This window comes from Brachycentrus maculatus, unplaced genomic scaffold (assembly GCF_059751285.1).
Source record: "Brachycentrus maculatus isolate JH-2025_06_01 unplaced genomic scaffold, ASM5975128v1 h1tg000061l, whole genome shotgun sequence".
NCBI classification, from domain to species: Eukaryota; Metazoa; Arthropoda; class Insecta; order Trichoptera; family Brachycentridae; genus Brachycentrus; species Brachycentrus maculatus.
Window position 1 is genome coordinate 2,237,969 of NW_028280815.1, and position 25,813 is coordinate 2,263,781.

A 25,813-nucleotide genomic window follows, 5' to 3' on the forward strand; every position below is an offset into this window, starting at 1 on the left:
AACGTAATAATAATAATAAGGTTGGCATAATTCGAAGTACTAATTCAGAAATGCATTCATTGGTTTCTGTGATCTGTCAAAATAGGACATTAATTAAATGGATAGTAAATATTAAATGGCAAATGCATAATAATTATTTTTACTTTTGCAGATTATTTTAAAAAAATCAGCATTGTATTGTATTTTTTTTTTAAATCCATGAAATAAATTGAAATTATTTGTGCATTGGAAAAGTTACAAATGAAGAAAAAAAATCATTTGTAACGTTCCTTTAAATGACAAATCTACAATCCTAGTATTCTAATTCATTAGCACAATATACATATAGGTAGATACTGTTTTTTATGGTCGTTAACGTTGGTTAGGATTTGTATAATTTACTTGAATGAAATGAATTTGTAAATAATGTGGAAATTCAGTGTTTTTCTATGGAATTGTTATATTTCATAAAAACAAGAAATGTTACCGTTTTATAAATTTTTAACGGAGTCAAAACAGATTTGCGATCAACTCGTTATACATTGACTATTGTGTATGGTCCCATTTTTTTATTGTTGAATTTATATAAATGTCTTTAATAAACTCATTTTTAATACATTTTCTATTTCTATTTATTTATACAAGAATATATGTTCTTATTTCTTGCAAATATTAGTTTGTTTTCAGAAATTAATGAACTTTTAAGGTGTTTAATATTGACTGGTAGTAAATAAACTACTAGATGGACTATGAAAATGATTGTCAATTGATACATGCATAATATTTATACGAATTGCAATTAATAATCGATTTAAGAATTTCATAACTTGGGACGCAAAACTAAGTAAAAAATATTTCTTCTCCATGATTATCCTCATGTCTGAAGGTGGTGATCATCCTGGAGATTTTTATCTCATTAGATCATCAATCTCTTCCATTATTCTGTCTCAGTCTGCTGTTGCCCATGAGATTGAGAAAAAACTTCATGAAGTCTCTCTGATCTAGTCACCTCACCTACCAGGAACATTGCCGATCATGATTTGCTTCTCAAGATTGTTTAATCTTCTGTCTGTCCAAGGAATTATTGTAAGCGTTACAGGCAGTTATCGGATAGTCTCTCCCTGGTCCTCAGTTCTTTCACTATCGATAGATTCGTGTGGCGTTCGGTCTGGAACATCCTTGTCCACGACGTGTTCTCTCGCTCTCATTGTCCAAGTTTCTACACCGTTTATAAAGACGGAGAACACCAGAGGTCTGGCAAATCTCTTTTTTTAAAGTTATGAATTACATTTGTATATTTAAATATTTAAAAATTGTAATAAGTCCTTTTTTAAATCTAATGAAGCGTATTTTTGGTCCATCTTTTAGTTAGTTTAGCAAAAGATTTTGGTAAATGTGGTGGTGTTACGAATGTCTGAATAATAACAAAAATCTTTCAATTCTCGTCCAACAACACAATTTGCAGTAAGTAAGTTAGGAAACCTAATATTTATACGAAACTCGTTGTTTTCACAACGAATTTGAACAACATATCTCCGATCCATAGATATCTGAATGTTGACAATTTTTTTTAACTAATTGTCGAATATTAAGATTAAGCGTAGTATATATCAAGGTGCAATATAAAGTACAAGTTTGCGTGCAAAAAGATAAGTAAATGTATGTGTGTGAAATTGTATTAGGATAAGAAGTACATAATGTGAATGTGTCATTAGAATAATAATTGTCAACCCGATCACTGCGATGCTCCCATTTATCTGTGAGCACCCGAGACAACATCAGTATGTTGAGCTCACAGCCTCCGTGTGTGGGTGGTACCTAAGATTGAAACCCTAAGATAAAGTACTCAGATTGTAATAATTTTGGCTCATTCTTCATACTGTTGCCATGTCTAAATATCCTGAAGAAAAATACGCTTTTGCACAGTTAAATAATTAAATTGGGCCGTGGTAATCTCAGCGGCTGCAGTAAGCATTCAAAATATTACTTTTTCTTGCTTGCGCCATGTTACACAATATTAACTTGAGCATTCATGTTTGAGAATGTTTGTTTTTGTATTTTACATATTAATTTTTGTATTTTATTTGATATCTTAGTCTCATTCAAAGCTCAAGTGGATGATTTCTTTTCAAAAAGTTCATGAACTGCTAAAATATCCATTACTGCAATAAAAATATATAAAAACAATGGTTCTTGAGAAAAAATGTGTTTGAAATAATTTGAAAATAAGTAATTTCGTACCACGCAGCTTGAATGTCACAACAGATTTGAAATACATTTTTTATTATTTTTAAATATGAGTTTTCTTTGTAATACAAAAGTAAGTGCATAATATACAGTAGAGTCTATGATCTAATGTATATATCAAAATATTTATTCTCAGATTACTGAACATTTTCGGATTATTAATTAAAAAAGAACTACATAAATAAATTTTCTGCATATTAATACACCAAGTTAGCAAAACTAATCCCACATTATGGTCCAACTTCTAAGTTTCTAGGTGAGGCAACGGTTTTTTGAAAGTTTTGAATTATTGCTGTTACTAACTTTTAACTATATTTTTAGTTTTTGTAGGACAAAAATCAATCAATTTTTGTGGTCATTGATGTTTTTATAAAATACAGTTTTATAAATTGTTTATGCAGTTTTTTTATCAGTATCTCTGCAACATAATTAGGTATTGGGAATATTTTGATCAAATGGCGCAGAACATATATACAACGTTGACGCTTATCGGCACTTTTGTTTTTATATATTGTACAATGTGATGGCGGTGCATTCTCATCTTGGCAGTTGCTGCATTTTCTTTGGAGTGTCAGACTGACGAGACTCTATTGTAATAAAATGTAAAGGAGCACACTTAACATAAATGAGAAATTGACCTTAAGGTGGAGACTGACCGGAGCATTTCGTCGTAACATCGCTCGCGGCAAGCATCAGCGAGCATCCGAAACTATGGATGGAGCGCTCGGCTGCCTGAATGCTCGCATCGTAACGTGTTACGTTACGACGAAATGCTCCAGTCAGTCTCCACTTTTATGATTAAGAAATTATCTGAGTTAGTGCATAGCTATAATAAATAAAATTAAAATAAATAATATTATTCTAATTTTACATTAAAATAAATTTATGTAAGAATGTGTAAAAATAGTACACTATCAATGTTTTGGCACGTATTTGTTTTTTCTTCAACACGATGACTGATCATAATTTAAACATAAATGTAGATTGTACGGTCACTGTTAATGATAATTATGTTAAAACGTTTTTTGGATTAATCCGTGTCTTACTTTCTCCTATGTTTTGGCCACTGTTACAGAGGCTATTTTCTGGGCTGATATGTCGGTTGACCCAAAAAGTGAGTGTTCTATGATCATAATTAGCTTCTTTTTTTTACTTATAAGTTATATTTATTATACTTTTATCTTTCCTCTTGAAGTTGGAAATGCATTTAAAATACATTAAGAATCTTTTTGTTTGAAATAATAAAAAAAATTGGCAAGTTTTATCTCTTAAATTCCTATAAACTTAAGATTTGGACTTTTCAACATTCCTTTTTCTACATCGAATTATGTATCTTAATATATTTTTCTTTTAATCTGGAACTTCATTCATTGTTATGAATAGAAACCTAGTTTATTAATTGATAATAAAAAATATTGTATTAATAGAAATACATTTAGTTTTTAGATTATTATTAATTTTGCTTTAAATGTCTTATTACATTATTGAATCTGTGCCAAATGTTATTCTTCCGATGTTACTACCTGTATTGAAATATGAAAACAGTTTTAAATGTAAATTATTTTAATAAAACCTGATTTAAAAACCTGTCGTCCACAATATTTAAAAATGGTAACCTCATCATTTTCAAAAGCTCCAAAATATTTCAATTCAAGACATCATTTTTTTATTTATTTAAAATTTCCATATAAATATATACTTACTGTCCCATAGTTCCTATTCAAAAACATAGAAGGAAGTACCTTTTTTCTGCGTAAAATTATTTGATAGCTCAGGCAGTGCCACCTAGATTTGCTTAGCTATAACAGCTGGTTGGCTGTCATAGGTAAACTTTTAAAATTTAAGCGATAATGATGAACCTATTTTAATAAACGGCTTAAAAAATTAAAAAATCAATACTTTTACAGCTCACTTTAACTCATAAACCAAAAAAATACATTTTGGTGGTGTTGGGTTATGGTAAAAACAATGTCTTAATTTTTCTACCTGTATTCACTTAACAATATTTAAACATAGTTCTAACAAATTATTGTTTTTAAATTCTTCATCTCAGTTAAGATAAGTATAAAAACCTTTGTATCAAAGTGATCACCACCACTTCCCTATAAATGGGCAAGAAAAAGAGCTATGCACAGGCAACAAATAATTGAGAATCAATATTCTAGGTTTCCATAAAAGAAGAAAAGGAAACATTTGTTACTTTTTAAATCATGCGTTTGGAAAGAAACATATATATTTAGCAAATTTACTAAAACAAAACAATATTTGCCGAACTGATGTCAATGATATTTAGTCCGGAAAGATATTTTTCGCCGTTGATAAAATTCAAATTCCACTGAGTACGCAAAAAAGAGCATAAATATCAGAATTGGTTTATGGATCACTACCCTTTTCAAAGGTGCTAACAAAAGTACATATGTTATTTAACCCGTATAATGTAAAAGAATGACGGGCTGAAAACTGCTGACATTTTCATGTGTGATTTTTTTGTTTTTAAGAAAACAATTCATTGTATTAAAACATTTATCAATACATATGAGGAAATTGAACTTTCTTTTTTTTTAAATCTCTTTTTCAAGGATAATGATCAACTAAATACAATTTCACGCTTAAACCCATTTTCTGACCAGTTTTTACATGAACCCCTGTAGTTTTCAGCTCGTCAATCTCGATGATTTGAATATGTTTTAAGGTTAGGTTAGGCAGTTATTATTTATAATGTTTATAATATTATTACATAAATATTTATATATTAAGTTAATGCATAGTATTTTAATGATTCTAAATTAGGTTTATTATCCCTCAGTTAATACTGAAACGTTTAGACTTTAACTTATTATAGTTTTAATTTAATATGCTGCTCTGCACGCTATAATAGAATACAATACCATTCTACAGTAATGCAAGACTTCTTATACCAGTTTTCAAGTTGAACCAATTAGAAGTGTATTTATAGTTTTACAGCTCATTTTGTTACGAATTGGAACTCAGCACTTTTAATGGTTTTGACAGCTATTAAACTTAACATTATTATTTTGTCATTATGTGTAGTCAATTTCTTTCTTTGCGTTGGCTTTACAAATGGGGATATAATGATAATACTACCAATTTTGGAATTTAAATAGCGCCATTTTCGTAAAATACTACCTCAAGGGCGTTTCGCTGTGATAAAGAGGTTATAGAGGAAAGAAAATTACTAAAATGATTTGGTAAACAGAACATTTTTAGATTTTTTTCTTCTAAAAATCATGAAATCCTGAGTGCCCTACCCTGTTGCTTCTATTCTCATATTATCCATACTAAAAAAAATGGCTTTTTATTGTATGTATTTACTAAATTTTGTTAAAGGTGAAGCAATATTTTTAAATATATTCCTGAAAATACAAAACTGTAAACTAAAAGCTCACAAATATTAATGGATAACCATTTTCCAAGAAAGATAAAAGTGAATTATCAGTTCAATAAAAGTACCAACTTGGTGAATGATACATTTTAGTAATATTTTGAAATCAACGGTAAATATAAGTGATAATAACATTTTGTATTTTATTATTCTTCAGTGGTTAACTCAATATTATTCTAATATTTACCCCAGGGCGAAAATTTAAATCATGAATACAATTTTATATGTAATGACACATTGCGGCTATAATTAAACCTAAGATAAATGTCAACTTCTGATTGCATTCAAAGTAATCCCCCTTTCAGTTAAAATGCAAATGCAGAGTATCTTACCTTATACCAAGATGAATGACTCAAAGAAACACGCTTCTCCATGTTTACGCCTCTATGAACAGATCATATAATTACAAACACAATCAGTTACTTCCCGAACTAATCAACAATCTGAACAGGGGTTAAAAATAGCTACCATCTTTTCTTTTCAATTTTTGCATTACAATAATATGATTCACAATATCGGGACTACATATTTTGTTTCTGTGTAATAAAAGCAACACTGCTAAATGCTATTTTTGGTAGGGGTATTCATAGTTTCAGTTCCTTACCCACTAATAAGTCCATGTTTAAAAAAATACATAAATGAATATACTATATTAATCTCATTTTGCAAATGAACGTGATGAATGGATTAAACATAACCTTTCTACTTTTGTAATGTACGATATCTCGATGTTAACTGATATTTGTACAGGTATGCAATACAAAATACTGAGTAATATAAGATATTTTATAAATACCTTTTTGTTAAAATGTAAAACCCAACATTGCAATAAGACAACCTCCTAATAGCGTTCTGGTAGGTTGTATTATGTTGGGTTTTACATAAATTAAACCTAATTTGTATTCTTCCACAGGTGATACAAAATCCTTCAATTACACACTAATAAAATGTTGCAAATATATATGACTTTTTATTTACCCATTTCCAGTAAACATAAGGAACAGAGTTAACCTGTTAACCGGGCTGTCCGCTGTCCAATTAAGCAACTTGTAACGGGCGCGAATACTGATTCACTCCGTGTCTTAAATTCATGTCGAGATATGTATGGATGACTAATACCTTTGTTGTTCGAAAAATATACATCCCGCCCGTTCCAGGGCGCAACATATATTTCAAGAACGTATTCATATGTCCTACCTGTACCCGATATTGTTTACGTTTGACGTATTTATGCATCCCGCCCGGTTAACAGGTTAAGGGCATTCAAATCAGTTGCGGTAAAGTTATCTGCACTACGTAGTTAACAAGTTATCTTTTCACTTTAATTCCAGTCCTGGTAACGACTCTAATGTAGGGCGAAAGAAGAATGAAAGCAGTCAAAATGCAATCTCTCGGGAAAATGTCACTTATGGTTGAGATACGCACGATCGGTCAAATTAAGTTGGCTTGGAACAAATGAGTGAAGAAAGAAAGGTAAAAAAGATTATCATGACGAATATCGTCGGAAGCAAAAATGAAGGAAGATTTGGTACGATAAAATATAAATTCATTTCAAAGTCAGAAATGAAGGAATTACATATTTAATGTTTTTATCCGAATATTATGTACCAATCTCTTTGTTAAGGTCTTAACTACATGTACATAATTATCTAATTCTAGCGGTCCGCAGGGATAAAAAACACCCATTGGAAGCGTATTAACAAACTCCAAAACAAAAAAAAATTATCTTCAATAAAAGACATTTAAATTTTTAAGTTTTTTATTTATTTTTCACATAGATACATACATACATACGAACAGTATCTCATTATTGTATAAGCCATATGTAAAAATTATCTTTTTATGAATTCTATATTATTAGATTAATAATACACAATGATAAATTACATTAAATTGAAACATTTTCTCTTCTCCTTTCTCACGACATAAATTATATTTTCCCCTAACAATGCGCTATTTTACAATTTTTAATGAAATCTTTACATTATGGACACCGAGTGAACGCTTCTAGCCAAATAAATCTGTAAACTTCCTTTCATTTTTTGCAGTGTAGACTAATTGTAAATTGCCGAACACTTACGGTTAAGTTAACAAAATATTTAAGAGAAAGAAATGTTTGTATTTAATAATAAAATATGGATGTTACGGCATTTTGAGGAACCCATGACAAACAAATCGGACACACATATTATCATCCATCCGCTTCTTAACGCTACAAAATTTCAAATTAACATCGAAACTATTAATTGCTTCAAAATCAATAGTAACTCGAAAATATGCATAACTAAAATACAGTACTGCTCTACTCCAGCCAAACGGCTCAATCTTCATTTTTCAAATTGTGGAGTTAATTGGTCAAATTTAATGAATTTCAGCTGTTTGTTTTAGTAAAATAAATTTGTCTTCTTTTTCTAATCTTTATTCATTCCCAAACATGCACAAGGCACTGCATCAGATCAGCGTGGTATTATCTTGACGGTTAATTACATTAGGGCAAGGTGATCAGTCCTGCGCTTTAGGTACTAGACTGGGTGGTATAGTAAAATATAATCAATTTGAATTTTCCAATAGTTTGGAAAATATTATGAAATTCTTCTCTCTCGACTCAAAAAGATCGATAATTCATAGTAATATTTCCTCCGGAACTAGAAATAAAATAAAATAGACTTGTTACGCGTAGAAAATGAATGAACAATCACTGCGCTTTGGTTTATCCACCACCCGGAACCAGGAATCACCCATTCTATCATAGCTTGGAATCTTAATTTTCTTTCATCACATAGACGCCAAGGTTAGTTTAAAAACCAGCTTTGTTATAAAATCATTACAAATCATATCAAGATTTTTAGTATATCAAAATAGCTGAAGAAATCTGTCGAGATGGGAATATTCCCATATGAAAGTCTGGGCATTTTCAGGGCTTACAATCTGTCATTGGCTGGTTGATCACCTGTGTACTTTATAACATTCACCATTCATGACAACATGATTGACAACCACATTATTAAAACTTCGGAAAGTTGTATATATGTATGCTTCGACCGAATTAATCAAATACATTTTTCGAATAAAACTTTGTACGCGATATCTATGGTTGAAATTACTATTCACTTAATAAACAGTAAAAAATGATTTTAAAAACGATCCTACGAAGCTTGCAATCACATAATAATTAGTAACAACTCATTGCGATATAGCGCTAACCTAAAGAGTAGTAAGCACTGAGTTACCGCAAATACGCTTCCTATATCGTATACTGATTACAATGCCCTTCAAATGGGTTTACTGCAATTAAAAATGCCGATTTACATTTAGCTTCTTAAAAAAAAACTAAAATAGATCGATCGGCATTAAAAACTTCAAAAACAAAATAAAAAAGTTTAATTTACCGCATTTGGCTGAGTAGCTCTGTATCCAAGGGGAGCCTGTTCCTTACGGATGCTTCTCTCGGCTGACGGGTCACCCTTCTACTGACATAACCAATTCCCGGAATCCGCGGATTTTATGAACGTTTCCACAGTATTGTCCCGAGTATTCAGTTAACATTGAAACAATATATAATACGAGCGACCGCTGTATTTCAATTAGTTGGTTTGCATCATCAGTTCGGGAGTTGCCGATGAACATTTAGAGGTCAAGGAGCGACGGACTTGTTACAATAAAGAAAAACAAATATTTAATAAATAAAATGTTCAAGTATTTAATACAGACAGTATGGGGAATACAGAAAAATGTTTATTGCCTGTAACAATAATGGATATTACATCGGGTATTTTACACACTAAACATATTCATATTACACTAAACAGCGATCACATCGGAAATACAAACTTTATTAAATACATTTCCCATGGAATTTACGGCTATTCGTGTATTTATATAATATATAATAATAATTTTTTTTTATAATTTCGGCAACGTTTTATGAACAATATAAAAAATAGAAAATAATAACCCTAAACTCTAAGTAAAAACAATATTACAAAATGGAAAATAGGTATGAATTAACAAAAAAGTTACAAAACAAAAAAAAATAATGTACATAGCTCACGGGCGATACAACTGAATTTAAAAAAAAATATGATTTTACGAATTTTTAAAATGTGTCAATATCAAAATTTGATACTATTATTCCATAGCCTAAATTATTACCATTTGAATGTTTTTTTTAAAATTTTTTTATTTGTACGAATGAGTACAAAAAATTGCTGTAATTAACAAATAATAATTTATAATATTTAAAGACAATTTAAAATGTTTACAGTACCGGCCTGTTTCTATATTTATAGATGCTATAAATATATTCCATTCTGAATGTCTTCCAATAATATAACGACCTGATTGTGTAAGATACAGGTCCATGTTTGGTGATGGGTACGCGTGCACCGATGCGCGCTGACAGCATCGCTGCACTGCTACCCGTACCCGATGCGACGTGTTTCCCGTTCATTGTAGTTCAACAATACAGAGAGAATGTTATTTCATTCTATTCTAGACACAAAAATAGGACTGCATTTATGACGTATGCTCAATATTGTCACCTTGATAATTATCATCCATCTTGTAACACCCCGGCAGTATTACGGTAGATGCATTCAATTTACTTCTCTCCGTATTTTGCGATTTTATTAATTAAAGAACCGCAAAATAAAACTTCAGACATCTTTTCAGAACTTGAAATATAATTTTGTCGGACAATAAAAATGACAAATCAAAATACATGATCCAATATTTTTTTGTACCGTTTTTACAACCGAAACATACAAATGAATACAATCAATCCACTTTACAACCATTATCTTATGACTACCAAAACTATGTCATGTCCTTTATGTTCCATGGTCATCAGCAGAAGGGAAACACGATGTAGCGCACAGACCCTAGAACCGAGTGACGGCTTGTCGAGCCACGCTGTTGCCACTACATATTTGGCTTCATCATCAGATGTGGGAAAATGTAAAAAAAAAGAATTGTGATTTGCCATTTTTATTGCTTGTGTATGTATGGTATAGTTGTCGAATGTGGATTCAAGGTGACAATAAGTAAATTAGTGCCGAAATAATATTTGGCGATTCTTTGCGCGCATTTTCATCGCCACTATTTTAAAACTAAATTAAAACCGGGAAGATACCAAACAATTAAAAATAACAAACTGAAAATGTCATTTACATAATTTTGTTTGAACAATCCCGGGCTTAGAATATCTAGAATAATGGCGCAACAATAAAATTGATCAATGTAGACACAGAAAACACAATTTGAAAATAACACTGATGTCTAGTTTAAAACGATGACGGTAAATAATTTAGCGTTAATCTTGTACTACGACACATTCTTCTTACAAAACCGAAACCGATACTGATTTATAAAGAAGTCCAGCGAGGTTAGTGAGGATTTCCCGCTCACCGTTAGGAATTCAAACATACTGACTGATCTAATTTATTTTTTTATTATTTTTTTTCGGTCGCCCGCGGAGTCGTCCCGCCTGCAATTTTGTTGTAAAAATGTCCAGTCGAATATATACATACAATCGGTCACCTTTCGCGTGTAATTTCCAAGCGCAAACAATAAATAAAACCAATCTAACGGTTCCGACCAGCGTAGCTACAGTGTACCCTGTACCGTTTCAAATCTCCAACCAAACACGTTCGGTTGGCTATATTTTTACGAGAGTTATTTAAACAGTTATTAATTTTTTTTGTTAGAGTTTTTGTCGGTTTTTTATATTTTTTTTTGTGTTTAAATGTTTTGCCGGGGGGCGACTCCGCGTGCTTTAGTATTTAGTGTTTTGGTGGTTGGCTCTAAGACTTCTTGATGACTTCCTCGCGCGGCTTGGCGCCCCCGAAGATGGCCGAGTGTTGGCTGGTCTCCGCCAGCGAGTTGATGGGAGTGGCCACCGTTCGGGGCATCAGGTTAAGCTTTGGCCGACCCGTAGTGTCTACAAACGCAACATTTAAAAAATATATTATTACACGTAATATAAGTTTAATTACTTTTTATTTCGACAGTTTAATTAATTTTGATTCTGACAGATTAATTAATTTTTCAGATATCTCTCTAACCCTTATCCGCAGCCAATGGTGCATAGGGCACTGCATCATATTGACAGTGTTATTATGATCGTTACTTCCATGAAGGCTGTGAAAGGCTTCCATAAAGTGATCACTCCTACACTTTGGGAACCAGTCCAAGGTAATATTAAATTTTAGTTTAAAATTACTAATATTTATTTTCACCCCCCCCCCCTCCGGGAATTGAACCCGGGACCTCCAGCACGGCAGCTAAACACGCTAACCATTACACCACAGAGGCAGACAAATTTTTCAGATATACATTTCGGATACCTTGAGAAATTTGTAAATAAATTTTTAACCGGACATCAGATGGATTTTCGAGTCTGGTGACCTCACTTTGTCGCAGTTTGATCATCACATAAAAACAGGGGAATTAAAAACCCACATAAAAAAGGAATTCATCCAATGCAAGCTCTATGCCGGGAACAGATGGGCTAAGAATTTTCTTTCATTCAAAATTGTTTTTTAGTAGTAGCATAGAGTGCTGGTACCTGGCTGTGAGCTGGGCATATCGTCGAAGTTTCTCCTGTCGGGCCCCCCGCGCGGGCCTCCGCGGGGGCCGCCGCCGCCCCCCCGCCCGCCCCAGTCCCCGCCGCGCCCGTCCTCCATGTCGCGACCGCCCCCTCTGCTCCCGCCCCGGTCTGCGGATACAATACATTCGTAACAATTATCACCAACAAGTGGAAACAAGACTGATCGAACACCGCTCGGGTTAGTCAATAAAAACAAATACATAAATATCTCAGCTCGGGCAAATCAATGTGGAGAAGTCGGAGCAGGATTTTCCTGGCTCACCTTTACAATGCCAACTCCTTGCCCGACTCACTCTCTGGCTTAACTTGGAACTGGTTAAACAAGAGAACAAACTGGGAACTGGTTAAACACTCCTCCATAAAACTCCTACATTTGGTCAGTCTATTTTACTAGTTCTCTTATCCCACTTTCTGGCAATATCTTATTAATGATTTTCCACGGCCATTTCCATCGCTCACTCTTTTCAAGAACGCCAAAAATAAAAAAAAACTTGATTTTTCAGGAGAACGTTTTTAAAGTTTAAAAATATAACACAATGTATTAAAAATATGTATCGAGCCACTTATTCAACTTTTTACTGTGCAACAGATCTTTTATAGTAAAACCTGAAGGTTTTTTCTCCATTTGAAAAATATTTAGTGTATTTAAAATAATAATTAAACAATACCTTTTCTTTTCCAATGCAAAAGCAACATTTTCTGCCCTGTAGCGGGTAAATATTAAGTTCAAAATATGCCTCTTTTGCTGGGATATAGTACATTTTCTGGGAATTCCGAAAACATGCACAACTGAAAATTGACGATTTTTATTTTGACGTTCTTGAAAGGAGTGAGCGATATGGCATTATTTTTTCAAACCAAAATAACACAATGCATTAAAGCAGTGCTCCGCAACTGGTGTGTCGTGAGCCAAATACAGGTGTGTCGCAGTCAAATTCAATATTCTGACATTTCACAATTTTTCATTATTTAATACACAACAAATTATTTTTCAAATCGTCTATTTTTTTAAATGCAGTGTGGAATAATTATTGAAACTAAATAATTTTGGAAATGATCTTTATAATGTACCTATATATTTTAGCTTTTGGTGTGGTGCGGAATTCTAGGAAGAATTTTGGTGTGTCGTAGGTGAGAAAAGGTTGCGGAGCACTGCATTAGAAGCCCCTGAGTCGTGCGGATGCAAGCATGGTCAACTGAAGTTTACATTACGTAGCTAAATAAAGGTCGTTCCACTGAGGGCAAGTTACGCTAGTCCCGGGAGTACTCACCATTTCCATATCTGTCGTCCCTCCCGCCGCGCCCTCCACCCCCCCGGTCGCCCCGCCTCTCGAAGTTGCCTCCGCCGCCCCCGCCCCCGCCGCGGCCCCCGAAGTCATCGTACATCCCGCCTCCCGAGCGGAAACCACCGCCGCCTCTGCCCCCTCGGTTCCTGGAATACCACAAATTCAATATTTCACAAGCTTGCCTCATATCCAATGCGTAAGTAACATGAAGATATACAAAACATGTGTTCGACCCAATAGCCACTTATGGAATTGAGGCAAGAGCAGATATATCTAAAACAAAATCTCTAGGCACTACACCTGGGAGACGATAGAAATGGAGGTATTGGAAAAAATGCAGTCAAAATAGGCATTCTCGACTTGCTGCCAGCGATGGAAACAGTTGCTACTACAGAAGGCTACCCCAGAAAAAGTTAATTGCAATCACTGTCAACTACTGATCACTTAAACCAGCTCGTGGACAGGTCGAAGGCCTGTGAATACCCAGACTGAGAATGTATTCTTCTTCATGTAAAAATAAGTGGAGAGCCAGATTTGTGAACAAGGATTTGGACATCCCAAACCACTGGTGGGGGTCGGTTAGACTCTCCACCTCCGCTCCAAGAAGAACGAACCTGTCATTGCGTTTCCCTTCAGCTATATCTATCTTCAGCATGTGTCCGTCCACCTGGAGAATGTCGTTCATGTTAACAGCCCTCTCCAAATCGTCCACTTCCTCGAACTCCACGTAGCAGAATCCCTTGAATCTGTCCGTCTCCTTGTCCTTGACCAAGTGGACATGGCGAATGGTGAATCCCTGCAAACACAAATCCTCGTCAATAAAAGCCAACACATCACTAACCGACCACAATGGAATTTTAAATTTCATCCGCTATTTTCATAGAGACAAGTTGCAAGCGCGCAAACACATGTCGCTCACCCCTTTCAAGAACGTGATAAATCAAAAATCGTAAATTTTCAGTTGTGCATGTTTTCGGAATGCCCGGAAAATGTACTATATCTCAGCAAAAGAGGCATATTTTTAACTTAATATTTACCCGCTACAGGGTAGAAAGTGTTGTTTTTGCATTTTGAAGAAAAGGTATGTTTAATTATTTTTATGAACATACTTAATATTTTTCAAATGGATAAAAAAAACCTTCAGGTTTTACCTAAAAAGATCTGTTGCACAGTAAAAAGTTCAATAAGTGGGTTGATATTTATTTTTAATACATTGTATTATATTTTGAAACTTTAAAAACATTCTCCTGAAAAATCAAGTTTTTTGATTTATGACGTTCTTGAAAGGAGTGAGCGATGTGTGCCTCTTTTCATTAAGGACAGAAAAAAATATATCCATAAATAATTGGTTTAGTATTAGAGTAGGTAAGCCTTTTCAGCCTCAAGCAGCAATTAATATATAAAATCATATATTAATATGTTTTCCTTAACTAAATAACAGCTACATAAGGTTTCTCTTCACCCTTTGATGTACTTACTGACATCATTATTGGTGTAAGAAGCTATGTGGAAATATTGCAGATATCTTTTTTTTTAAATTATGTTACACTACTTACAGATAAGCTTAAAAGTGGTAAACTGTAATAGACCTTTAATATTTGCTATTTCATATATTGAACAATATTATCAATTTTTCAATATTGTTATATTCAATTCTAAAAACTTAATAGTAATTCACAGAAATATATCATGTGTGTATTGGCAAAAAACGTTAACTCAAAAATATGCTATTTTGATTTAATAATCAGTATTATAAAGTTTTTCACGTTATATAAACTTGCTAAATACACTAAGTAGTTTGAAATGTCATATTTGTGAAGAGTTAAAAGTAAATTCAACTTTAAGTCTAATAGCAAGTATTTTCATTAATTGATTCGGCAGTTACTTTGTGGTAAAATCTATCCATTTTTAATTAATGTTTTACTTAGTAAATACCACTATTTCTTAAAATCTACTGTGATACAGTGTTTGAAAATGATGCGGAATGCATCGAAACACGTGTCACAATAGATTTTAAGAAATAGTGGTATTTACTAAGTAAAACATTAATTAAAAAAGCAAGTATTTTATTAATGCTAAAAGTTTTAAATAACAGGTATTATTAAAACAAGGATTTTGGAGTTTAAGTTTTTTGCCAGTATACCCACGATATGATCTAGGTTCAAAACATTTTTTTTCAAAACTGGCTGCAAATTAGGATTGATTTTTTTTATGCTTAAAAGACGGATTATGCTGTTAATTGACACTTTAAAAAAATATGTAAATAATATAATTCTTTCCTCAGTGGTGATCGGGTAATTTCATATTCATCTGTATGAAACATATTTTTCTAACCCGTTTTTGTGAAGCAGCGTCATTTTGATTGTGATCAGTCTTGCCCTTCAGGTAACCAGTCCAGGGTGATATCAAACAAATATTAAGGTGTAAAATAACCTACATCTATTTTGACCCCCCCTGAGAATCTAGCCCGGGACCTCCGGCACGGTAGTCAAATGCGCTAACCACTACACTATAGAGATGGACAAAATGAGATATTATATTTCAAAACATATTCTGCACTAAATGATATACAGAAATAAACAGCGTGGAGTAAAAAAGATAAGTAACCCATAAAAAAGATATCTAATTACCAATGTAACTTGTGTCAGTATAAACAATACCATTGAATTGATAATGTTTATTAATAAATAATGATAATATTGAACACCTTGAAAAAGTTCCATATTTTTTATGTTAGCTACGTTACTCATAATTTTCATCTGCTATTGGGAGTGCGATTAGGACTCTCAGGATTTAACAATACGAAGGCTGTCTGGAGATCGGATCTGTACTCGGTGAAGACCAAATGCCTCCCATACAATGCCTGCATCGCTCCTATTCTCTTATACGGCTGAGAAACACGGCACCTTACAAGGGCCCAGAGCAGCTTTGAGAATAGGTGTCTGCGAAGAATTTTAGGCGTGCGGTGGTTTGAAGAGATAAGGCGTAGGACGCAGCAAATCTTGGTCACAACTGTCATAAAAAAAGGCAATTCAGTCGGCTTGGCCATGTACTCCGCATGCCTCCTGAGAGCCGACGTCAAGCTTGTCTCTTTAACAAGGCATCAGGTTCCCGACCACTGCTGACAATTCATCGGCAGTTCTCGTCTGAACGGGACACAGACCTGACTTGGGATGATACAAGAGAGCTGTCGGCCGACAGAAAAGCCTGGAGACAGTTCGTGCACTCCATATGCTCCACTTAGGGAGCGGATATGGTTTAATGTATTGATAGAGAGGATCAGATTTACCGTTACTTCTTTATAGTTAATCTGATCTGTCAGGCAATGAGAAATGAAGAGGGGCTTCCTTCAGCATCTATTCTAAACCTGATTCTCTTCAATATCTATATGTATAATGTTATCCACACACTCAATTTTATTTCAACGGCTTGACTTATCACATATTGTTTGGGTGCCGACAGCTACATGCGATTTTTATATAAATATAAAATACTACACACTGGCACTTTTGAAGAATAACAAGCCATTTTAAAAAAAGAACTATTTATTACAACAGAGTACCCTTTTTATAATTGATTTGTCTCTTGAACATTATGATTCTCAGCCCTTTACGTTAACTTTATATTTTCATCAGTATTTTTTACCTATATTATGTTTGATATTGCAAAATATTTGCATATGGGTCAGCCTTAATCACAAAAATGAAAATACAACAAGAATTAAGTCTCCTCTGTCATTTTATTCCCTTAATTTTGGACATCATATAGACAGGCATAAGTCATATGCAAAACAATTAAAATTATAAGTACATGATTAACAGAAACAGTATGGGAATAAATTAATTAGCATGTAAAAAACGTCCTGCAGCTGGTTATGTGATAAGTGATATTAATTAACCTTGATGTTGAATATAAATAAGCTTATCAACATATGCAGCTTCTTTTTCCGATGAATTAAGATCTATTTTCGGGCAGTTAAGGGTTGCTACTGGTGGGTTTAGAGCTGCCGCCGGCGAGTTAAGAGTTGCTACAGGTGGGCTAGAAGCTTCTACCGGCGGGTCGAGAGCTATGGAAAATAAAAACAACGAATGTAAACTCACGTCAAATATGCGGTGAACGTCTCCTTGTACGATTCCATCGGGCAGGTTGCCTACGTACGCCTTGTAAGGGGGCTCTGTGGGTAAAGGCTTTCCACCGACACGACGGCCACCGCCGCCTCCACCAAAATCCCTGCAACAAGAAACCCCACATTAACCTTCGGAACCGGCGACCGCGCATAACCGCGAAGTACCACTCGAAACAATATAAACATTATCCGCACAACAACAGCCAAAATCACTTATTTCACGGCGAACAGCGGGTCCGGGAAACGGCGATAACATGTGGAGTTTGCCAGACATTCGCGCAGATCGGACATTTGGCAAGCGTCGGACTATTCGCAGAAATGGAGCGCGGAAGGCGTGTAATAACGAGACAAAACGTTGACCCTACAAGAATAGTCTAGTAGCGACACAAACAACGGCATAAATCTGTATAAATAACTGGAAAATATTCCCTCACCTCGGATCGCGCTCGCCATAATTATTACGACCGGCCATGTTTGGATGCGCGGAAATGCGCTTGCGCGCGCATCAACTCGATACCCTTCAAAGTTTAGCCCAAAGTTGGAAAAAAATGTTTTTTAAAGTACCTACATATATGGTTAAAATTATTTAGACCGAAATATCAAAAAATTATAACTATCAATAAAAAGGCAATCCTTAAAATTTCTTTTTCTGGGTTATTGTGTGTCAAATTTCTCATTTGCCGACATTTCAGCCATTTAGTATAAGTTTTTATATTTTATTTTACTTTTTCAGTTAAATAAATCCAATTATTATTAGACCAAATCCGCTCCCTAGGTGGAGCATATGGAGTCCACAAACTGTCTCCAGTCTTTTCTGTCGGCTGCCAGCTCCCTTGCATCCTCCTAAGTCAGATCCCGTCCCGAAGTTCTGACGAGAACTGCCGACGAATTGTCAGCAGTGGTCGTCCTGAGCGGCGCGAACATGGTGCCTTGTAAAAGAGGCAAGCTTGATTAAGGGTCTCAGGAGGCATGCGGAGTACTTGGCCAAGCCAACTGAATCGCCTTTTCTTGACGACAGTTGTGACCAAGATTTGCTGCGTCCTTAAGACAAACCACCTTAAGCCTAAAATTCTCCGCAAACACCCATTCTCAAAGCTTAGTACACGGCTGCTCTGGGCCCTTGTAAGGTACCATATTTCACAGCTGTATAAGAGAACAGGAGCAATGCAGGCATTGCATAGGCGGCATTTGGTCTTCACCGAGTATAAATCCGATCTCCAAACAGCCTTCGTACTGTTAAATGCAGATCCTGCGAGTCCTTATCGCACTCCCAGTTCCTTTTGAAGGCTGCCATTTTCAGTCGCGTACATTCCCAAGTACTTGAAACTCTCAACCCTTTCGATGCGCTGGTTACTCAACATCAAGGTTTGTTGGGCATCTAGGCGTGAGCTGTTGAGTAAATATTAAAATATAAGGCATTGAAATGTTTTTGTATTTTGATCAAAGCAAGCAATAAAATTCATAGTTTGGTTCCATATCTAGATATGAAACAAATAATCATAATAATTCTCAACTTACTTATTTTACTTTCTCTTCGAGCCTTGGAGTTTAAGACTGAAATGTTGTGGATGTAGAACAAATATTTCATAGTTCATCATTTTGGAGAGCAATTAATTTGTTTGGTTTGTGAAAAATTAATGATCGATAAAAAATAATCATGGAAATTAAGGGGGAAGAAATATTGTTTTGGTTTGTTATAAAAAAAATATTACTGATATTTATGCACCAATAGGTGTAAATACCACAAATTCAAAATTCCGTAAAAATTAATAATTCCGTATGCAGGTACCTTTAAATTTATTGTTGGCAATACCTTACGTCAAATTTTCTAGTAATCTATGCAGAGGAGCATCGAGTCGGCGAATGTCAGTTTTCAAACATGGCCATCGAAGTTGACGCGGCTCCTAATGAGGAATCTGTAGTGAAAAAAGTAGAAAAAAAGCACTCGATCAAAGCCACTGTCTTAGATTCTTTTACATTATTGGGAAACAATTCAGAATCCATAAGGATAAATGGCGGCGTACGTCTACTGGGATATTTATTTACGAATAACGACAGCGAAGAGGTTAGATTTACCATGTGTTAAATTAACATTTCAATCCAAAAAAATATTTAATGTTTTTGTGATTTAAAAAAATTGGTTTTAGCACTCATAGGTGCTATTCCTGTGTTATTTAGTATACATTTTTTGTTTGATATCCGTTATTACAAATAGATTTATTTAATTTGTTTTGTGTTTTAGACGGAAAAGGAGGCGTCGTACGCGCTGAATCGTCTCATCAGAGGGATAGCTACTAACAGGCCCAGTGCTAGACAGGGTTTCTTCACAGCGTTGACTGTCTACCTTTCTAATCAGACGAATATTACAATTGAGTCTTTAATTAAAGTACTTAACAAGGAGCTACAAGTTGGAGGGCAATCTAAAAGTGTAAGGAATATTTTTTGAGTTCAATATGCTTTCACTTTACTTTTATTTAAACTCATAATTACTTTGTTATGAACTTGTATTGTGTGAAATTGAATAACTATCCATTTAAAAGAAGTTTCAAAATTCAATTTTTGGATTTGATCACTTAAAGCTAATAGCGAGTGGTCAGCATGCTCAGCTATCGTACTGTAGGTCCCGGGTTCGATTCACAGGGGGGGGGGGAGTCAAATAAATATAAGTGATTTTTTTACTCTAATATTTATTCAATATTACCCTGGACTTGTACCTGAAGCGGAGGGCTGATCACCCTTGCTTCGTAAGTCAACGATCAAGATAACACTGTGTTTTTTCTCACTTTTTCGCCCGTCCTCGTTCTGTTCTGCCGCTCATATTCGCCACATATACTTTCTAAGTCATTCATTAGTTATACATTCGCTCCACATGTCCATACCAACTTAAAAAAATCTTCTTAATCTTTTCAATCATCCCTAGTTCAATAGGGATAGTTGAAAATAATTGAAAAAAATATTATTAATCGTTTTTCCCAAGAAAGAACACTTTCCGTTCCTCGCCATAACACATTATTTTTCAGTAATTCCTTCTCTGTGCAAGCGGACGGAGTATGGCATGAATAACCTCTCCTTGTGAAAAATGCACCTTCTCTTGTAACTTTTAAGAAACGCTTGACACATTACTATCTATCATTAGAATCCTAACTGTTCATCAAACCTCATACCTTAATTTTTCCCTCTACCTCCTTCCCTAATAGTACATAAAGTTTAAGTATTTTTTTTAAATGTTCAAGTACTATCTGCCCTCTGAATGCAAACAGCTATTATAAGGTATCAAACATCTTGACCAATATCACTAGTCTGTGTCTAACCCAACCATCAAGCAGAGAAAGCTGATGTACTTCGGACACGTCATGAGAAATGAAAAATATCGTCTTCTCCACCTAATCATACAAGGAAAGATTGAGGGGCGAAGAATTCAAGGACGCCGAAGGACATCATGGCTGAAAAACCTACGTCAATGGTTTGGCAGAAGCACCAAATCTCTGTTCCGAGCTGCAGCATCTAAAGTGAAGATAGCCATGATGATCGCCAATCTTCGTTAGAAGTGGCACAGAAAGAAGAAGACTAATCTGTGACGATATTGCTTTTTAGCAATAAGCCCGCTAATGTACTATTTTTTTTTTGTATATGAAGTTTAAAGAAATAAATATTCCCATTTCTTGTAACAGGAGACAGGTGAGCTGTGCACGGGGCACGTGCTGGCGTGTGGCGCCGCCCTCCGCTCCGGTCTGTTCTCCCGCTCCTCGGAGTCGGAGCAGGCGCTGCTGCTGGCCGCCCTTCTCACCGCCGCAGCCAGGAAGGCCTACCTCGGCCTAGTCGCCTATTCTTTCATTGTGGACTTCATCAACACGGTAAGAAACTTCCAAATCAATTCATATAACCTTTCATTCCTGATGATATGTATTTACTACACTTCGACTCTAATAAAGAGAATATCAATATAAAATATAATGCATACGGGTTCAGAATTTTTGTATTCCTCCATAATACAATTACGTATTACGTAAAAGTATTATAATATAAAGGTATTCATTTGCAGCGATGGAAATAAATAATTTGTAAAAAAAGTGGATAGAATCACCAATACTGCTTCAATGCGATGCAGTGCCCTATGCACCATTAGGTGTGGATAAGGGTAAGAAGAGAAGAGGAATTTAAAAGTTACATTGTATATGGTTTCGTATTATAGTTTATTTATATTTCAGAACTCTGAGGAGGATGTGTCTCAGAAGCTGTGGCCCCATATAAAAGAAACACTTTCAAAGCCGCTAGAGGAACATTCTCTGGACTCCCTGTACTGCCTCCTGTCGGTGGCCAGCCGGTTCCCCGCCCTTGCCAGGAAGATCGTCAAGAAGAAGATGGGGCTCCCATCTCTCCTCTGCCCGGAGACTGTCACCATTATTTGCGATAAGCTTATGGTAAATATTAAAACAGTACTTTTGAATGTCTGTAGCTAACATTGTTTCAAAAAGTGGCTTTGTGCATTAACTATATTAACAAATTGAACCTAGTAGTCTTCTGACTACTAAACTAGTCCTGAATCATTGTTTCCTTTCCATTGTTAAACTATAAAAAAGTCATTAAATTACTTTATCAATTTTCTGTAATTTGGGAACGGTTGATTATAATTTATACTGATACTTAATTTATGGGTATGAAATGCTTTCAAAATTGCTTATTTCCAGTATTCCTCTTCTTTTTATTTAAAATGATTTTTTTCTTCTTCAGAATGCTCCAGATTTCCCCTCTGTTCAACATCCAATCTACGAAACATTCGGCAAAGAGTTATCCAAATCCGAGCACCTCGTGTTGTTCTGGACAAGCGGCCTGGAAACTAAACTCAGTCTCCGTAACCAAAACAGATCCATCATCGCTCTCACGATAGTCGACGCGGTTTTAAAAAATATAGCCGAACATTCGAACGAACTCCCTCACCTATTCAGCGACAAGTTCATCCCCAATATTATAGAATGGTTCAAAGGTTTCAAGACAGCCGGACACGGAGGAAGGCTCAAGAAATACCGTGGCAAACAGCAGAGATACGAAGAAGAGGATGATGAAAACGACGGGAGAAGAGTCATAATGAAAGCAAAAGATGTCTTCGATTCCCTTATTGAAACTTTGAAAAAAGAATCCATCGACAAGATGGTCGCTTTAGAAGTGTTGAAAAAGCTTCTCTTCTCCCCCGGTGATATCATGTTTGGCGAGATTACCAACTCCAAAGTGATCAAGTCTCTTACTGAAGAGTTGAGCGCGGAGGGGGTTAAGGAATTTGCTGATATTTTGAAGAAGGTTATAGCCAACGAAAGCAAGAAGGTTCAAGTCAATAGAGCGGAAAGACCGTGGACCAATACGGAGAGGTTGCGAGCTGCCGAAATGTTTACACATCTTGTAAATCACAAGGCCACAGCGGATAACATCAAGTGGAGAATCAAGAAGATGCAGTTCTTACTCAAAGTTAGCTTGTTTAAGACGTCTGGACATTCCGAGTCGGCAAGTGTGAGCTCTGAACTTGCAGGTAAATATTAGTTTGGCATCCCTACAACTTATATCAAACTGAATTAAATTTATCTCTCGAACTAATATGTTTCTTTTTTACGCAGCTGCTGTGAAGAAGTGCTTCTTTCGCTGTCTCAGCTTCACCCTTCCCAAACTGGAGACCCTTCTAAAGGTCCTGTCTTCGCTCGTTGACTACACGGACGAGTGTCTGTCCGACGAAGCTAACCTGAAGTGGCTTACAAAACCCATATCCCCTAAGACTTTGGAAAGCTGGAAGTCTATGAGGAAATTTACAAAGAAATTGGTCACCTCTGCCGACAGTGACGGATCGAAAGCTAATACAGTTTTTCAAATTCTCTCTCTTCACAGTGGACTCTTCTTGTTTGCCGATGTCATGAGCGAAGAGATGGCCTCTAGTTCCTTGTTGGAAGTGCAGAGCTGTTATGACCATTATATTAAAGATCGCAAGGGCGGGAAGAAGAAAATAACGGAAAGCATAGAAGGAGAGATCGTTGATGAAGAACCAGAGTGGATAGAAGTTCTAGTTGATGTATTTTTAAACTTCTTATCCAGAGATTCTTTCCTTTTAAGAAGTGTCGTTCAATGCGTTTTCAGGCTTCTGTGTGAATATCTCACCCCTTCCGCCATCGGACAGATGGTTTCGGTCTTGGACCCGGACAGTGATACAAACCCACTCTCGCATCACGGAGAGAAGTCTGATGATGAAGATGACCAAAGCGGTTCTGACGAGGAAAATGAAAATGATAATGACGAGGATAACGAAAGCAACGAAGAGGACGATGATGAGTCATCTGGCAATGAAGATGTTGATGATAATACCACAGTTACGGATCAACTGAGAATGGCGGTACAAAAGGCTCTCGGATCCGCAGCTCCCGAAACAGATACAGAAAGTATAGATGCGGATAATATTGGAGAAGAAGAGGGCAAGAAGTTAGACGAAGCACTTTCAAACGCATTCAAACTATTGAAAGAATCAAAGGGCAAAAAGAGCAAGAAGGATAAGAAAAATGACAAAGTTTTAATGGATTTCAGGCTAAGAGTTTTAGATCTTATCGATATTTATCTAGAAAAGGAGCCGTCGATGGAACTTTGTCTCGGAATGCTATCTCCCTTGTCCAGGTGTTTGGAGTTCAGTATAAAGGATTCTGACCAGCAACCTCTGGAAGCCAAGGTTAGAAAGTGTCTCAAGTGCCTCACGTCCGTGAAGTCCTTTTCCTCGGTGGAAGGAGTTACCACGGCATTGCTGGCGGAGTACCTTCAAGCCGTCACCAACAGAGGAAATCGAACTCAATTTGTTTTCCAAGCCTTGGGAGACGTGGTGTCCAAGTGCAGTTCCTTCATCGTTCGATGCTCGCAAAAGATCAAACCGACAGAAACCCCGAGCAAGAAAAAGAAAAAATATAAACCGTGTCCCGTTGTCGAAATATATAAAGACTCACTCGCTACATTCTTCACCAAGAGAGACTGTCTGCTCCCGGTTATACTGTTCCACGATGTCCTCCAGCTCACTTGGGAAGGAAATTGGCAGATCTTACCGGTTATTATTGACCACTCGTTTGCACCCGGTGTAAGACAATTTAGGAAAAATGAAGGCTTAGAAATGATAAACATATTTTATAAAAATCTCAAACGTTACTTGAGAACTGAAAGTGCTCTAGAAATTTCCTCAAAATTAAAGCCGCTGGAAGATAAATTATCGGAAATTGTTTTGACGAACTTACAAAATAATACAGAATTAAATGAGAGGTTTTTCGCTATCCTTATGAAATTACTTGTGAAAATAAAGAATTACCACTCTTCGGTGAAAGAATCCGTGGACAACATGGCCTGGAACGAACTCAAACCTGTCATACAGCAGTGTAGGCAATGTCTCAAGCTCAAAAATACCCAAGACTATTTTAAGTTTTGTAACTTATTCGGTTTAGAAAAAATTAAAAATAAGCAAGTAGAGATTGCTCGGAAAGGAGAAGAAAAAGAATCCACAGATTCCGGACACGACAGTAATACGGACAGTGAAACTGAAACCAAACCGGAGACTAAAAAGGACAAGAAGTTAAAGAAGAAACAGAAAATGAACGGCCACGAAAATGGAGTAGGATCCGATGAGGATAATGAAAAGAAACACAAGAAGCCGATCAAAAGGGTAAAGAAAGAGATATCTAAAAAGGAGGCTAAACAGTTGAGGGCTCAGGCGTCAGCGGAAGGGCTTCAAGTCGTGTCCTTTAGTAATTTACTTGCGGCTAATATTGATGTAGATGACATTGGGGAACAAACTCCCGATAGTGATGATAACAAATCAAAAAAGAGAAAACAACCGGACGAGGTAAAGGATAAAAAGAAGACAAAAAAAGTTAAAAATGATTTGTAAATTTAACATCTCTGTGAAATGTTTTCATATTTTATAAAAAAAATAAACATTAATTTAAAATTCTTATGTTCTTCATTCACTCACATCCTGCAACTTCCAGATGTAATTGACTCCCAAAAAGTATGTACGAGGAGAGCAACACAAAAAGATGCGCCAAGGCTTCAGTCATGACATCGAACCCATTCCAGTAGAAGAATGTGTATCAAGTTTAGATTGTAACTTAGTAAAACAATATGTTTAATGGGAAAAGAGTATTAATCTCAAAATTAGA

The 25,813-nt window shown here is 35.4% G+C and overlaps 2 protein-coding genes across 2 annotated transcripts; one reads left to right on the forward strand and one right to left on the reverse strand.

Annotated features, from left to right (window-relative positions):
* Positions 1 to 9,531: 9,531 nt before the first annotated feature.
* LOC148311586 (eukaryotic translation initiation factor 4H-like) lies at positions 9,532 to 18,141 on the reverse strand. Its single transcript, XM_088256488.1, has 6 exons — positions 18,083 to 18,141; positions 17,623 to 17,752; positions 14,137 to 14,318; positions 13,508 to 13,668; positions 12,195 to 12,344; positions 9,532 to 11,567 (listed from the first exon to the last, which is right to left on the reverse strand). The coding sequence occupies exons 1-6, from the start codon at positions 18,118 to 18,120 to the stop codon at positions 11,431 to 11,433; spliced, it is 798 nt and encodes a 265-aa protein (XP_088112614.1). The 5' UTR covers positions 18,121 to 18,141; the 3' UTR covers positions 9,532 to 11,430.
* A 1,368-nt stretch (positions 18,142 to 19,509) lies between these two features.
* On the forward strand, positions 19,510 to 25,604 carry Mybbp1A (MYB binding protein 1a). The gene is made up of 6 exons (XM_088256430.1): positions 19,510 to 19,713; positions 19,891 to 20,076; positions 21,320 to 21,502; positions 21,857 to 22,069; positions 22,380 to 23,169; positions 23,255 to 25,604. Exons 1-6 carry the CDS (start codon positions 19,528 to 19,530, stop codon positions 25,540 to 25,542), a joined length of 3,846 nt encoding a protein of 1,281 aa, XP_088112556.1. The 5' UTR covers positions 19,510 to 19,527; the 3' UTR covers positions 25,543 to 25,604.
* The last annotated feature ends 209 nt before the right edge of the window (positions 25,605 to 25,813 follow it).

What these genes read in the sequence shown, in the direction of transcription:
- Mybbp1A (XM_088256430.1), top strand. Translation starts at nt 19,528, where the DNA reads ATGGCCATCGAAGTTGACGCGGCTCCTAATGAGGAATCTGTAGTGAAA. An exon ending in TTATTTGCGATAAGCTTATG is followed by an intron (nt 22,070 to 22,379) that starts GTAAATATTAAA and finishes TTTCTTCTTCAG; the next exon opens with AATGCTCCAGATTTCCCCTC. An exon ending in TGTGAGCTCTGAACTTGCAG is followed by an intron (nt 23,170 to 23,254) that starts GTAAATATTAGT and finishes TTTTTTACGCAG; the next exon opens with CTGCTGTGAAGAAGTGCTTC.
- LOC148311586 (XM_088256488.1), bottom strand. Translation starts at nt 18,120, where the DNA reads ATGGCCGGTCGTAATAATTATGGCGAGCGCGATCCGAG. An exon ending in ACGTTCACCGCATATTTGAC is followed by an intron (nt 14,319 to 17,622) that starts GTGAGTTTACAT and finishes TTGTGTTTGCAG; the next exon opens with GGATTCACCATTCGCCATGT. An exon ending in TATGCCCAGCTCACAGCCAG is followed by an intron (nt 11,568 to 12,194) that starts GTACCAGCACTC and finishes TTGCGTTTGTAG; the next exon opens with ACACTACGGGTCGGCCAAAG.